This window comes from Enhydra lutris, unplaced genomic scaffold, assembly GCF_002288905.1.
Source record: "Enhydra lutris kenyoni isolate GAN:26980312 unplaced genomic scaffold, ASM228890v2 scaffoldscaffold59, whole genome shotgun sequence".
Lineage (NCBI taxonomy): Eukaryota > Metazoa > Chordata > Mammalia > Carnivora > Mustelidae > Enhydra > Enhydra lutris.
This window is the reverse complement of record NW_019154143.1, coordinates 11,325,249-11,340,945: the sequence shown is the minus strand read 5'-3', so window position 1 is coordinate 11,340,945 and position 15,697 is coordinate 11,325,249. Positions and strand designations below refer to the sequence as shown.

Below are 15,697 nucleotides of genomic sequence, written 5' to 3'. Positions count from 1 at the left end.
CAATGCGGTGCTCGATCCCAGGATACTGGGATCATGACCTGAGCCGAAGGCAGAGGCTTTAACCACTGAGCCACCTAGGCGCCCCAAGAGTGGCTTTTAAAGCTTGTTCATCTGCAAGGTGAATCAAAGCACACCTCTTTCACGTGGTATATAGAAGATTTCATCTAGATTCATATGCATATGCTCTTTTATATAATTATAGTCAGATATACATACTATTTTATATTGCCCTTTATATATATCATTGTCATAAATGTTTTTTAAAATTAATTTCATACTGTGTAATCTCATTGAATTGGTGTTCTGTAAATTGCCTATTTTCTGATTTTCAGGACTTTTTAGTTTATTTCTAATTCTTTGCTATTATATATAAATACTGCTTTTGTATAATATTGGTTACTTTTGTATAATATTTCTTTTTTTTTTTTTTTTTTTAATTTTTTCTTGTGGGTAAAATCCCAGGAGTGTGAAATTTGTTTTGGACAGAGGGGTCTTTATGTATAATACATTTTGCTGTCCTAAAGGGTAGAATTAGAATCAGGAGGTGCTTTTTAAAAAAATGAGCTAAGTGTCTGAAAACATAGTATTTAGCTTAAAAACTTAGAGTCTTTCCTGTCCATTATTAGTATTTGAACAGTGAATTGGAAATAGTAAAATAAAAACAAAATGCAAGAGATTAAAAATTAAAACATTTTTAAGTGCTCTTCTTTTAAAAAATTTTTCTATTTCTTGATAATTTTTTTCCCCCAGAACATCAGTTTTACTTTAAGAATGGAGAACATGTGAACACATCCTTTTTATACTAAACCACTTAAAATATTTAAAAATAAAACAGATTTTTATATTTTAAGACAAAACAAGAAATACCTTACATGTAAAGATATATATTTATATGAGATCTCACAGACTCCCTGGTGTATCAGTTGACTTTTCCTTTTATTGAGAAAATAATTTTAGAAATACTGTATTAAATCATTATCTTCTATTCTCAGTTTTTCTCATATGTATATGTGTATGGTGTATCAGTTGACTTTTCCTTTTATTGAGAAAAAAATTTTAGAAATACTGTATTAAATCATTATCTTCTATTCTCAGTTTTTCTCATATGTATATACTTGGAAGTGGTCAAGTAGTTTTGTTTTTCTTTTCTTTAATAAAACCCAAGGTTTCATAGTGTATAAAAGTCACTGCTTTCAAATTGATACATTAAAAGACCCATCTTGAGCTTTACATTGTAGTAAACCAACAGTTGTGCATATCATCTGTGATAATGTCATATCTTTCTGAGTGGGGTTATATTGAATCCATGGTTCTTATGCAACTTACTAGAAAGCTAATTCTAAAACTTATGATAGAATTTTAAGAGGCCAGGAGGCCAGCTTGAACTGTGTTATTTTCTATTTTATAGGACGGCCCCCTGGTCCTGAAATGGAATACTGCACTGACAGGGAGTCTTACTCTTTAGCTGCTGGCCTGGCCTTGGGCATGGTTTGCTTGGGGGTAAGCATTCTCTGTGCCTTCACATGCTTCATTTATGATGTCTGCATGTTGAGACAAATGATCTTGACACTTAACTCTAAATACCACTCTGCCTTACTGTGACTTAACCTGATTCTCAGCTCTTTTTTCTTTTTTTCTTTATGGATATTTTTCAAAGTGCTAGATTTGGAAATGGAGAGAATTTGAAGTGAAGAGTGGGGCTTTAAGGTTTTTATTCCCCTGGCTTAGATGTCAATGTTCATGAATGAACCAAGGGAATGAACTATCTTGAAGAATTGAAGACATAAGATGAAGTGATAGCCCCCTCAGACAGAAAAAAGAAAATTATATATGATCAGGAGCTCTAAGTGTCTATAGTAGTTGCTAGAGATAAACCATGTCCTTTTGACATCTTGGTATTCACTGGGATCTCATTATGTTTTCACCATAGTATTTGCTTTGTGACGGAATGCAGTATGACTTTGTTCCATCTTTAAACACATCCATGAGACGTAGTGTAGAATTATTGGAAATGTTTGATCGAATTGACTATGTCACCTGAAATGTGGGTTCTTAAGAACCACCAATACTGTATTATACCGAAACTAAATTATAAAAAGAAAGTTCAAAATAACATGGAGGACATGGGGAGATGGAGAGGAGAAGGGAGTTGAGGGAAATTGGAAGGGGAGGTGAACCATGAGAGACTATGGACTCTGAAAAACAACCTGAGGGTCTTGAAGGGGTGGGGGGTGGGAGGTTGGGGGAACAAGGTAGTGGGTCTTAGGGAGGGCACGTAGTGCATGGAGCACTGGGTGTGGTGCAAAAACAATGAATACTGTTATGCTGAAAAGAAATAAAGAAAAGAAAAAAAGAAAGTTCACTGTTAGGTTTTTGATTCTTCACATTTGACACATGAACTAAAGAATCAGATGGTATAATGGAAAAGCAGCATACTGGGAACTGGGATCTTGATTTGGTTCTGACCAGTGAGTCATGTCCTTTAACTATAGTATCGTCTAGTGGTTAAGCAACTCCATGGGTTGTTTTATCCTTGTTTATATCCACCCCTGCTGGGTACTAGCTCTGTAACCTTGGGCTTTATGTGTGCCTCACTTTCCTCATCTGTAAAATAGTAGCCATTTGGTAAAATTGTCATATTAAGTAAGTTAATCCATGTTAAACACACAGAATAGTACCTGAAACAGTGTTCAATAAGTTTATTATTATACTTATTATTGCTGAAATAGGTTGTAGGTACAATAATGAAAGAACTCAGATGTTCAAAGTTCAAGTTTCATTTACATACCTCATATATTCTTTTATTATTAGTATAATTAACTGTATTTTGAAGCCTTTATTTTGTGATATGAAAGTATTAAACATGTAAGTTTGTCATTTTTTTTTTTTAAAGATTTTTAATTTCAGAGGGAGAGAAAGCATGTGCACTAGCACGTTCAGGGGGAGGGACAGAGGGAGAGGGGAAAAGAGAATCTCCAGCAGACTCCGTGCTGAGTGAGCATGGAGCCCAACCTGGGGCTTGATCTCACAACTCTGAGATCATGACCTGAGCCAAAATCAAGAGTCGAATGCTCAACCTACTGAGCCACCCAGGCATCCCGAAGTATAGTAATTCTTAATGTGAATAATTAAGAGCTTGTTTGAATGTTAAGTCTTGAGTAATAGTTATTTTAATTTAAAAAACCCAAAATACCTTGAAGTTAGTTCATTCTTTTATTTGCCATGGGTGTGTGTTATGAGTCTTATTCCATAAGATTTTCTTTCATATGTTTGTTATCTCATTTTCCAGCATGGCAGTAATTTGATAGGTATGTCTGATCTCAATGTGCCTGAGCAGCTTTATCAGTACATGGTTGGAGGTCATAGGCGCTTTCAAGCAGGAATGCACAGGGAGAAGCATAAATCTCCAAGTTATCAAATCAAAGTAAGTTCAAAATAAAGCAACAGATCAAAATTCTGAAAGCTAAGAAGTTAATTTGAAAATAGTAATTTTCTTACCAACATTTATAGATCTGTTAATTTTAAGCATAGGCTAGTATGTAGAAGAATTTGTAATAATTCGGAACTTTTTTACATAAATAAACTTTTTTTTTTTTGATAGGAAGGAGATACCATAAATGTGGATGTAACTTGTCCAGGTGCCACTCTTGCTTTGGCCATGATCTACTTAAAAACCAATAACAGGTATCACATTCCCCCACTTCACCCCTTACTATGATAGTGTGACTTCTTTTATGACCTCAGTAGTAAAACTAAATTATTTAATGTATTTATTTTCCTTGTACTAGATTAACTTGATTTTGATTCTCTTCAGTACTCAAGTTCCACAGATTTTTATCTAGAAACAGTATATTTTGCTATTTTAATCTTTGATAATATAGTTGCCAATTTTTATTGATTTTTGTTTTGTAGTTGATGTCACAACTAGAAAATACCCAAAGTCCTCTTCATTAATTATGCATGTTATTTGAGGATTGGTTAAACCAGAATCACTTAGCATTATTCTATTCTTGGTTACCATGTATAAAAATGATTTCTGTTTAGTTCAAGAACTTGCCTAATAATCATACCAGCTTCCTTCCCAACTCCCAATAATTAGGGCTGGACACATAAAAGTAGACTTTTGGCATTTATTTTTTTATTTTATTTAGAAGAGTAAGTTAGGTAGGAGACAGTAAACTATGTTTTATATTTTAAGTCTTTTAAGTTAAAAAATGTTCTGAAATTCAAGAATTTTTTCAGCATTGTGAATTTCCCCTGTTAGAAAAAGTGAATGTATGTAAAATTAACAAAATGGTTAAAAACAGGTATTTATTCATCTGTTTTGGTGACTATGTATGTTAGTGCTTTCTTGGTAATTGGAGATATTTCAGTGAACAAAAAAAAAACCCTAAAAATACCTGTTTTCATAAAGCATATGTTGTCATAGGGCAGGCATTCATCCATGACAAATGCTGTATTAGAGGGTATAAAGTACTATGAAAAGCAAATATGGTAATGGATGGAGTGGGGGTTTCTTGAGTGTCTTGGGGTTCCTCATTTTTTTGTTCTCTAGTTGAGCAATAATGCCTCCTGATGCCCTCCACCAACAGATCGATTGCAGATTGGCTTCGCGCTCCTGACACCATGTATCTGCTGGACTTCGTGAAGCCAGAATTCCTCTTGCTTCGGGTATGGCACTTCGTCACTTTTTATTTCTGCTAACATGAGGAGTCTATTTGTGCTTCTCAAGTTTAGCTCGTGAATATAAATGTTTCCGCAGGGGAGCCTTTTGCTATTAATCCATCATCTAGATGTAATTGGTAGTAATCTTTTGAAATTTCCCAAAGTAACTTGTAGGATTGCCAGGAAACACAACCATATTGCTATATAATACTAGGAGTTAACATTTCAACTTCTTACTTTAGTCAACAAGCAGTTAAGTGGCTGGGGCTGCTTTATTTTATGTTCTTTCATTATTAAGGATGCAGCATTACTATTTAGGGTATAATTAGTGACAGTAACTATTTGACATAATTGCCTACATTTTTCCCTTTATTCTTTAATGTTTAAACTTGTATGTTTTTAGCTCATGAAAGCTTTTAACTTATATAGACAGTGCTAAGATTCTCTGTGATTTTTCTTTTATGAAGCGAGTGTTTAAAAATTCTTTAAACTTTGGTAACAGTTAATTCAATTTAGGGTTTTAGGTGTGTTTTAGGTGTGTTAAAATTTAAATCTTCAATTTATTTTAATGAGTTTAGCTTAGGTTGATATTTTGTACCGTATTTTTCAAATTGCCTTCAGTTGGGAACTGATTTTTACATTATTTAATATGATCATTGTTATAAAACCTGTGAACTTTGCCTGCTCTAATTGATTTTATCTGTTACATTTTTAAGACACTTGCTCGATGCCTGATTCTGTGGGATGATATTTTACCAAATTCCAAGTGGGTTGATAGCAATGTTCCTCAGGTGAGTATATATAATAAATATTGTTATATCTTTAATAGCATAAATTATAATTTCTTGTGGGGTTTTACAAAACCTTGTAAAATACTTATTTTGAATAAAGGCAATGTTGATAATTATAGTATCTCTTGAAAACATGGGACCTTTCAGTTTAAGATTGTGTGCTGACCAGACCACAGTCTTCTCTTTTGGCCCCAGATCCTGAGAAATTGTAGTATTAAAAACTAAATCTACCAAAGTACCCTAAAAAAGTATTTTGTCCTTTTTATCCTAATTAAGCTGCCCTCTACCAGGACCTGTCCTCAGTCCAGAAGCCATGAAAGAGGAAACTTACCCAGTGGTTTTCCTGTCTTCCTAGTGTCACCTCTCCTCTAGAAACTCCTTGCTTTTGTTTGATCTCTATTGCATTTAGGTCAAGGATTGGGGAACCATGGCCCACCTATTTTTATAAGTAAAGTTTTTTCAGAATGCAGCCATGTCATTCATTTACTTATTACATATAGCTGCTTTTGTGTTAAAACAGCAGAAATCAGGAGTTGCTTTAGATACTATATTATCAACAACCCAGAAATGTTTACTCTTTGGCCCTTTAAGGAAAGGTTTGCTGACCCCTGCCATAATAGTTAATTTTTATAATAGTTAATTTTTATATTTTGCCTAGAGTTTATACTTGTTTCCTTTTTTTTTTTTAAAGATTTTATTTATTTATATGACAGACAGAGATCACAGGTACGCAGAGAGGCAGGCAGAGAGAGAGGGGAAAGCAGGCTCCCTGCTGAGCGGAGAGCCCAATGTGGGGCTCGATCCCATGACGCTGAGATCCTGACCTGAGCCAAAGGCAGTGGCTTAACCCACTGAGCCACCCTTGTGCCCCTATACTTGTTTTCTTTTTCTTTTTTAATTTTTATTTTTTTATTTTATTTTAAGGATTTTTATTTATTTATTTGACAGAGAGAGAGATCGCAAGTAGGGAGAGGGGGAAGCAGGCTCCCTGCTGAGCAGAGAGCCTGATGCGGGGCTGGGTCCCAGGACCCTGAGATCATGACCTGAGCCGAAGGCAGAGGCTTAACCCACTGAGCCACCCAGGTGCCCACCCATACTTATTTTCTGCAAGAGAATCAGTCTGATAGTTTATTCATCCATTACCTAAACTCCTAGATTTATTTCTATTTGTTTGATACTTCCAGTTTGTTAGTGAGGAACAGATGAGGAAGAGTTGTTTTAATTGACTCAGCCATTTTTCAACCAAAATTTTAACTCCTAGCACATCTGAATATCAGAGATGTCAGTTCTTTCTGAAAGTGCCATTTAAAATCTGTATTGTAGGATAAAATTAAACTTTTTCCCCCATTCCTTCATTTAGTGCATATTTGTTGATCTTCTTTAAATGAACTCTATAAATGTTAAACTCTAGGCTACATTTAACATGGATCTGACATGTGGACTGTCCTCAAGAAACTCTAATAAATTTACTAAATTTAGTTTACAAAGTTAAAGATATACACAAAATAACTGTATTCCAGAACAGAAAGTGAAAATCTATGCCAGAGTTTTCTTTTTAACTTTTGTGGAAATGTGGCCCTTGGACTTTGAATACATAGTTATCTTTACTTCAGACTCAATATTTTAAAATTTGGCCTTTTTATATCAGGGATCCTCAAATACATGTTAACAAATTCACAGTTATGTTCATTGATACTTTCTGTCACTCTCCACTTTCTCCTAGTTTTCACCCATTCCTTTCACTGATTTTGTAGCAGGGCCTCTTGTAGGATACAACCTAGTGTCAAAAGAGGTCTTAAAATCACTTTGTAAATGGCTTTTTTTTTTTTTTTAAGATTTTATTTATTTATTAGAGAGAGAGAGAGAGAGATCACAAGTAGGCAGAGAGGCAGGCAGAGAGAGAGGGGGAAGCAGGCTCCCTGCTGAGAAGAGAGCCTGATGCGGGCCTTGATCCCAGGACCCTGAGATCATGACCTGAGCTGAAGGCAGAGGCTTAACCTACTGAGCCACCCAGGCGCCCCAAACTGCTTTTTTTGTTTGTTTGGACTTAAGGCATATCTAAAATAACAATAACTACATCTTCATAGCACTTTTTCCTTCATCACAAGCTTTACTCTACAACCTTATGTTATGTTCCTAGGCAGTGCTGTACTGTGAGTTGTTCAGGTATTGCCCTCTGTGCATTGGTGGGAACAGTGTGCTCTTTTTGTTATCAGTATGTCTTTGAATCCATAAGACTGTGAACTTCTCAAAGTCAGCTGCTGTGTGTGTTCCTTCTTTCCTTCCTAGCAACTAGCCCTTAGTAGCAAGAGCTACTGTGACAGTTATAATAGACTCATAAAAAGAAGGCAGACCACAGCACTAGACTAGACTAGAATCACCCAGCTAGTCAGAGCTGGGGTAAAACGGAAACTAGCTATTAGGACCTCAGATCTTAAGAGTTTTGCCTTGTACTCTCTACGAGACAGAGGAGTTTGGTGGTCTTTTCTTGTTCATTTCCTGTATGCCTTACCTTGCCTTTAAAGGACTATATTTCTCCCTTGGATTACTCCTTATATTTTTGATTTTTTTTTTAAAAACTTCCGGAGACCATAGGAAAGATGACAAGGACCAGATTGAGGAGGGGTTCTCCCTCTCCTCCCCCAATTATTTACAACCCAAGTTCTTAGTGATGCTTTTCAATGGTTTATGATCAAGTATAGTGTTAGAATACCTAGGTTAATGATGGTGATGATGATGATGATAGCAGCTAACACTTAAGACTTAGGCATTAATTTTAAGAGCTTTGAGTAGATTGAGTCTTCTAATTCTCAAAGGAACTTAGAAGGTAGGCACTTAAATTGTGCTCATTTTACAGACAAGACACAGAGCAGTCAAGAAAATTGCTCATGGTTACAGAGCTAGTGTGGGCCCTGCTGAACCTAGGCCTTAAACTCCAGTTTTAAAGACAAAAGGAGCTTATAAATGCCTGCTGTGAAAATAGAAATACTCCATTCCTATATGATATGATAGACACTTTATATAAATGTTATAATTAGGTTATCTATGTATATATAAATTACGTTGGAGTTATAGCAGTTTTTTAGAATGTCACTCAATTTCTGAGTAAGTAGCATACAAAATTAAAAATTAAGTCTGAAGAGGAAGGAAGAAAGATGGAAGTAGTTATCAGCCTATATTATACAGCCAGCATAATTGCTTACCTCATTGAGATTATCAGAGAGCAAAGGTATTTCAAGTTTTTTGATTTGGTGATGTTCAGTACATAAAAAGATTGTATCAAGGGCACGTGGGGTGGCTTACTTGGTTAAGTGACTGCCTTTGGCTCAGGTCATGATCCTCGAGTCCCAGAATTGAGTTCTGCTTCGGGCTCCCTGCTCAGCTCTCCTTCTCCCTCTGACCCTCCACCCTCTTGTGCTGTCTCACTCTCTCTCTCTCAAATAAATAAATAAAATCTTGATTTGTATACTTTTTTTTTTAAGATTTTATTTGAGAGAGAGAGAGGGAGCACAAGTTGTGGGGAGAGTTAGTGGGAGAAGCAGACTTCCCTCAGAGCAGGGAGACTCATATGGGGCTTGATCCCAGGACCCTGGGACCATGGCCTGGGCTGAAGGCAGACGCTTAACCGACTGAGCCACCTAGGCGCCCCTAAATAAAATCTTAAAAAAAAAAAAAAGAAGAAGATTGTATTGTTAGTGAGTTTACAATATTTATTGGTTTCTTATAGAAAGCATCCTGAAATGTTATTCTCCTAAACAGTCTTTGAAAAGATTATAAGAATAATTTTCAAAATTTAATTTAAAGTTAATTAAATGATTTAATTGAGTAATTTAAATCAAATTTAAATTTGATAAAGTTGTTTACTACTTAAACTATAAGGATGTGTTTCTCAACAGTAGTTAAAGATTAACATATCGATGGTTTAGTTTAGCTTAGGTAATTTAGTGACTAACCTTACTCTGCTGGGCATAAGGCTAGAAATACCTCATGAATAAGAAGTATATATTTCTGATTAGAGTTCTTTCCAGTTGCTTTTTCCCCTCTTCCCACTGCTTTCTCATATCCTTGCTCCAGCCCTATTCTCCAGTCATCTTTGCATTTCACTTCACTGGTGTGAAGTATTACATCAGCCTGTTACTGACTCAGAATACACTTCAGTCCTCCAGTTCATATGCATTCAGTCCTAATCAGTTATTGTTGGGTCTGTCTTAGATTTGAAATTGGATTGCATTCAATGTGATTAAAATATATGTTTTTGAATGAAATAGCTTATTTTATGTAATATGACCATGAAAAGCAGTTATGTTCTTCTTCTCTTTTCTTTTTTCTTTTTTTTCTTTTTTTTTTTTGGTGAAGGGGCCTGTGGGGCAGGGCAGAGGGAGAGGGAGCAAGAATCGGAAGCAGGCTTCACGCCTAGTGCAGACCCCTTTGTGGGGCTTAATATCACAACCCTGAGATCATGACCTGAGCTGAAATCAAGAGTCAGATGGTTAACCAGTTGAGCCACCCAGGTGCCCCAAAAAGCACTATGTTATTTTTCAAATCATGTAATATTTATAACTTGAATATTAATGTCCAGGTATTCTTGCTTTCTTTCTTAACAGATTATAAGAGAAAATAGTATCTCTCTCAGTGAAATTGAACTTCCTTGCTCAGAGGATTTGAATTTGGAAACTTTATCGTAAGTTAGGAAATACGTAAATCAAAGGACCTATTATAGAATCTCTCATAAATAAATAGAAATATACTGTGTGGGAAAAGTACTCCTTGATTTGAGTAATTCTGAATCCCCTATGTTTCTAACCGTTACTTACCAGATGCTCACAGAGTTAATTTTTTCTTTGTTTTTTGTTTAGGTCTCTGAAGTGTAGAACTTTTGCCCTCAGAAAACAATATCAGAGATTTAGCTTGTACATAGTCCTCATTTATCCTTTTCATTAAAAAAATTGGCAGTTATTTTTAAAAATTATCTTCTTTGCTGTGTGTGAAACATGCAGTCAAGAGGCATACTTTATCAGTAAGGGCTACATGGTCCTTCTGCTGAAGAAATTCGCTGGTGGAGTAGAGGCACAGTTGAGCATTCCCAGAAGAATGTAAACTAGTTTTGAGAACAGGAATATTTATTATTTTTACCCCCAGAAAATAGTAATAATGAATTTTAAAGCAAAATAATGGTAGTATTAAATTTCTTATAATCTGTTTTCAGGCAAGCACATGTCTACATCATTGCAGGAGCCTGTTTGTCTCTGGGTTTTCGATTTGCTGGCTCAGAAAACTTATCTGCGTTTAACTGTTTGGTAAGAAGTATCTTAGTTTATTCTCTTTTTTTAAACAAAGTGTTAATAGGCTTCTTTTAACCTCAGATTTTTTCTTTTGTTTTTCCAGCATAAATTTGCAAAAGATTTTATGACTTATTTGTCTGCACCTAATGCTTCTGTAGTAAGTCTTTTTAATGATCATTCTCCTTGGGAAAAAAATTGAACTTGAAAAAATTTATTGGTAACTAAGTTACTTAACTTATGTGTAGTTAAGTATTTCTGCAGTTTGTTGAGTATGGGAGATTTGAAGTTTTGGCTCATCTTTGTATTTGTGGTCTGGGGTATTAATTAGGTAAGAGTATGCTTACCCTTGAAGGATATGCAGGTCTCTAATTCTTGTGATATCAAAAACCATATCTTTCATGGATTGTCATACCCTATGGCAGGGATCTCAGGACTGAATATTGGTAACTGCTTTTTTTTTGGTAACTGCTTTTTTAAAAAGAAAGTCCTTAGTAAAAACGCAATTCCTTTTGAGGCATTGCTGCTCTAATAACAGGAGATTATAAGATTTTCCTGATAAAAACCACACAGATTTCTGCAACATTATAATATGAGAAAACTAGAAAATCAAAAAATCTGAAAGTAGTTAGGTGAATTTGATTATGGTGTATCCAGACATTGTTATACAATGGAGCTATCATACTCATGCTGTAAGAATTTTTTATGAGTAAAGATTGGTTACATATAATAGATTTAAAAAGTTAAAAATATGTGTAGTGATATCTCAGTTTAATTTAAAGAAAAAAAATTCATAGATACAGGAAAAGATTTGGGGAAAGGCCAAAATATTTATGGCAGTTTTCTTTGGGTGTTAGTATTCCAAGGAATTGTTATTTCCTTTTCGATACTTTATTTTCTGACTTTTCTACGTTGAACTTAAATTTCATAATCAGAGAAAATTTTTGTTTTTACAGATATTTTTAAAGTTGTAAATATTTGTAGTGTCATGATGGCCAATTTAGTTTTGATAATAAATGTAATGCAACAGTTGTAGTATGTCATCTTTTTGCATTTCCAGACAGGTCCTTACAACCTAGAAACCTGCCTGAGTGTGGTGCTTCTGTCTCTTGCCATGGTAATGGCTGGCTCGGGGAACCTAAAGGTTTTGCAGCTTTGTCGCTTCTTACACATGAAAACAGGTGGTGAAATGAACTATGGTTTCCACTTAGCCCATCACATGGCCCTTGGACTTCTCTTTCTGGGAGGAGGAAGGTAAGTGAATATATATTTTTTCTTCAATGAAAAGATCTCATGAATAAGATCTGTAAGAGTGAGTTATTTTAGTTTTGAAGATACTTGAAAAAAAATTTTTTTTTTTTTTTTTTGAAAAAATTTTTTTAAAAAGATTTGATTTATTTGAGAGAGAGAGAGACACAGCGAGAGAGGGAACAGAAGCAGGGGGAGTGGGAAAGGGAGAAGCAGGCTTCCCTCTGAGCAGGGAGCCTGATGCGGGCCTAGATCATGCGGGCCTGGGATCATGACTTGAACCAAAGGCAGATGCTTAACGACTGAGCCACCCATGTGCCCCAATACTTGAAAATTTTTGATCCTGACTGGCTGTTAGCATGTTGAGGAGCATTAGTATACTTTAAAAGGGCTTTTTTGTTTGTTTGTAGTTTAACCATCAATTTATGTCTTAGTAGAGTTGTCATCCTTGCTCTATATTTGCAGAAGAGTCAGTACTCATTTCTTCAGTGCGTCACCTCTTGTTCCCCATTGTTTAGTGACTTTGCCTTTCTACTGAACTCCTCTCTCATAAAGGTTGTGAACACTATCAGTCATCAGGTCCTATGAGAGTTTCTTGGTTTTCCCCTTCTTTGCTCTTTCCAGCATCTGTCATTCCTGACCACCTCATCTTTTTGTAAGACTTCCCCAGAATACCTATCTCTGCCCCTGCTGTGCCTCTCCTGTTAACGATTACTTCACTTCTACCCAGAGATAATCACTGTTTAGTCTCCTAACACCTTAGACTGGCTTTGCCTGTTTTTGAAATTCAAGTGGAATCATACACTGTGTGTTATATCATACTTAGAGTGGACCCTTGACCAGCATGGGTTTGAACTGTGTATGTCCACTTACACATAGTTGTTTTGGTTAAATACAGTACACTGCTGTAAATATATTTTGTCTTCCTTATGATTTTTCTAATATTTTCTTTTCTGTAGCTTTATTGTAAGAGTACAGATTATAGTATATATGTTCAAAATATGTATGTGTTTATCTACTTTTATCTACTTTCAGTCAACAGTAGGCTGTTAGTTAAGCTTTGGGGAAGTTATAAGTTATTCGTGGACTTTTTTGACTATGCAGAGTTGTTGGTACCTCTAACCCTCACATTGTTCAGGGTTCAGCTATACTTCTTTGGCTCAGCCTTTTGAGATTTATCCATGTTGCATGGAGTAATGTTGTATTCATATTTCTGTGCTGTTGAATTCCATTGTCTGATTATACCACAGTTCTCAATCTACTCTGCTCTTGATGGATGTGTTGTTTCTATTTTGGGGCTGTTACAAATATTCTTGTACATGTCTTTGATTTTGTTATATGTAGATCTATGCGTGGATCTGTGCATATGTATGTATGTTTGCTTAACTTCTGTAGATAATGCCATCAGTGCTCCAAATACATCAATCAGTATTGTATACCGTTCTAGTTGTTCCCTGTCCTTCCCAACACTAGTTTTACTGGGTAGTCTTTTTGATTTTGCCATCTGGTAGTAGTTGTGGTTTTAATTTCCATTTCTCTGAATAATGATATTTAGCACCTTTTATATTTTTAATGGCTAATTGGAAATCTCCTTTTGTAATACCTAAGTCTCCTGCTACCCATTTTCATTGGCTTAGTTATTTATTTAAAAATCTTATTTGTGGTGGGGCGCCTGCGTGGCTCGGTTAGTTAAGCATCTGGTTTCAGCTCAGGTTGTGGTTCCAAGGTCCTGGGATTGAGCCCCAGATCAGGCTCCCTACTCAAAGGGAGCCTACTTCTCCCTCTCCCTCTGCTTGTGCTCTCTCTCTGTCAGATAAATAAAATCTTAAATTTATTTGTGGTAATATACATGTAACATAAAATTTATCTTCTTAATCATTTCTGAATGTGCAGTAGTAGTAGTTAAGTGTATTCACCAATCACCAGAACTTTTTCACCTTGCGGAACTGAAGTTCTGTCCTGCTTAAACAACAGCTCCTCATTTCCTCCTTCCTCCAGCCCCTGACAGCCTCTGTTCTACTCTCTGTTTCTATTCATCTGACTGTTCTGTATGGCTTTATCATTATGATCCTGAACCCTCTGTCACTCTTACGTGTTGTACTTACTTTCTGCTGTGTGGTTCACCTTTTTGGTGTCTTTTGATGAACAGTTAACATTTTTCTTTTATGGTTTGTACTTTTTTGTCCTTTGGATAAAATATTTCCTTACCCCTCTCCCCCAAATGAAGATACTCTATTTTCTACAAGTTTTTTAGCTTTCCATTCACATTTGGATATAAAATCTACCTGTACTTGATTTTTCTATAAAATTCTTTTTAAAGATTTAATTCATTTATTTGACACACAAGAGAGAGAGACAGACACAGAGAGAGCACAAGCAGGGGGAGCAGCAGAAGGAGAGGGAGAAGCAGGCTCTCCCCTGAGCCGGGAACCTGATGTGAGGCTCGATCCCAGGACCCTGAGATCATGATCTGAGTTGAAGGCAGACACTCATGGTGTCTATCCAGGCACCCGTCTATGTGATTTTTTGATAATTGATGCCCTACTATTACTGAAAAATTTATCCTTTCTCCACTGTTCTGCAATACCGTTTTTATTATAAATTAAGTGTCCGTATATATACATTTATTTCTGGGCCATTCTGTTCATCTGGTCTATTTTTCCATACTTGCACCAATACCACAGCCTTAGTGCTTGTAGTTCTGTAGTAAGTCTTCATGTCAGGGAGAACGAATCTTCCAAACTGGGATTTCTTCTTCAAAAGTGTGTTTTTCTGTTTGAATTTTTATATAAATATTGGAATTTGTTTATTATTTTCCACACTAAATAACCCGAAAAAATATTGACCAGAATTGCATTGAGCCTATATATTGGTTTGGGAGAAATTGAAATCTGTTATACTATTGAGTCTTTCAGTGTATTTCATTTATTTAGCTTTAGTGTGTGTAACCTTGGCCAACTGATACAATTTCTACAAGTCATATAGGTATATTTTCCTCTCTTCTGTAAGACTGAATTAAACATTGGAGCTCACCTTTCTAGAGGTATAAAAGGTAAAGATTGTCAGAAAGGGTGCTTTCCCTTTTAACAAGTTTTGTAGAATTTTTCTTTCTCTAATTGTTTAGAATTAAGAATAGTTAAAAAAACTTACTATGAAAATTCTTATTTTATGATTTTTTAAAAAGATTTATTTATTTGACAGAGAGAGAGTACAAGCAAGGGTAGCATCAGGGAGTGGGAGAAGTAGGTTCCTGCTGAGCAGAGAGCCCAATGTGGGGCTTCATCCCAGGACCCTGGGATCATGACCTGAGCCAAAGGCAGACGATTAACTGACTGAGCCACCTGGCGCCTCTTATTTTAGGATTTTTGAAAATTTATTTTCCTTTCAAACTAAACCCCTGCACCTCTTGTTCTCTTATTCATTCTTTTTAATTTTAATTCCAGTGTAGTCTTATTCAATGTTAATCTTTCATTGTTTTTACACCGTGACCCTACTTGCTCTGCTTTCATATTGAGTAAATTTTCTCCCACTCTGCTCTGCTTTTCTAATGATTCGTGGTCTTTAAATGGTTATATGTACTTAATGACAACATTTAGATTTCTCATTGCATAGCCACATCCTGTGTTTAATCTCAAAATTTGTAACATTAATATCTAATATTATCTTTGGGTTTTGGTTTTGTCAAAATGGTAAAGAGACAAAGGCCTATTTTAT

General features: G+C 35.5%; 1 protein-coding gene across 4 annotated transcripts in view; it reads left to right on the top strand.

Moving 5' to 3' along the window:
• Nucleotides 1-15,697, top strand: part of LOC111158407 (anaphase promoting complex subunit 1) — a 101,336-nt gene that overhangs the window by 59,015 nt on the left and 26,624 nt on the right. For all 4 annotated transcript variants that reach the window (XM_022520400.1, XM_022520401.1, XM_022520399.1 and 1 more), the window contains 9 exons: nucleotides 1,409-1,500; nucleotides 3,290-3,424; nucleotides 3,602-3,684; nucleotides 4,593-4,671; nucleotides 5,382-5,456; nucleotides 10,061-10,137; nucleotides 10,663-10,753; nucleotides 10,842-10,895; nucleotides 11,796-11,989. In XM_022520400.1, coding sequence (XP_022376108.1) covers nucleotides 1,409-1,500; nucleotides 3,290-3,424; nucleotides 3,602-3,684; nucleotides 4,593-4,671; nucleotides 5,382-5,456; nucleotides 10,061-10,137; nucleotides 10,663-10,753; nucleotides 10,842-10,895; nucleotides 11,796-11,989 — 880 coding nt within the window. The remainder of the gene's footprint in view (nucleotides 1-1,408; nucleotides 1,501-3,289; nucleotides 3,425-3,601; nucleotides 3,685-4,592; nucleotides 4,672-5,381; nucleotides 5,457-10,060; nucleotides 10,138-10,662; nucleotides 10,754-10,841; nucleotides 10,896-11,795; nucleotides 11,990-15,697) is intronic.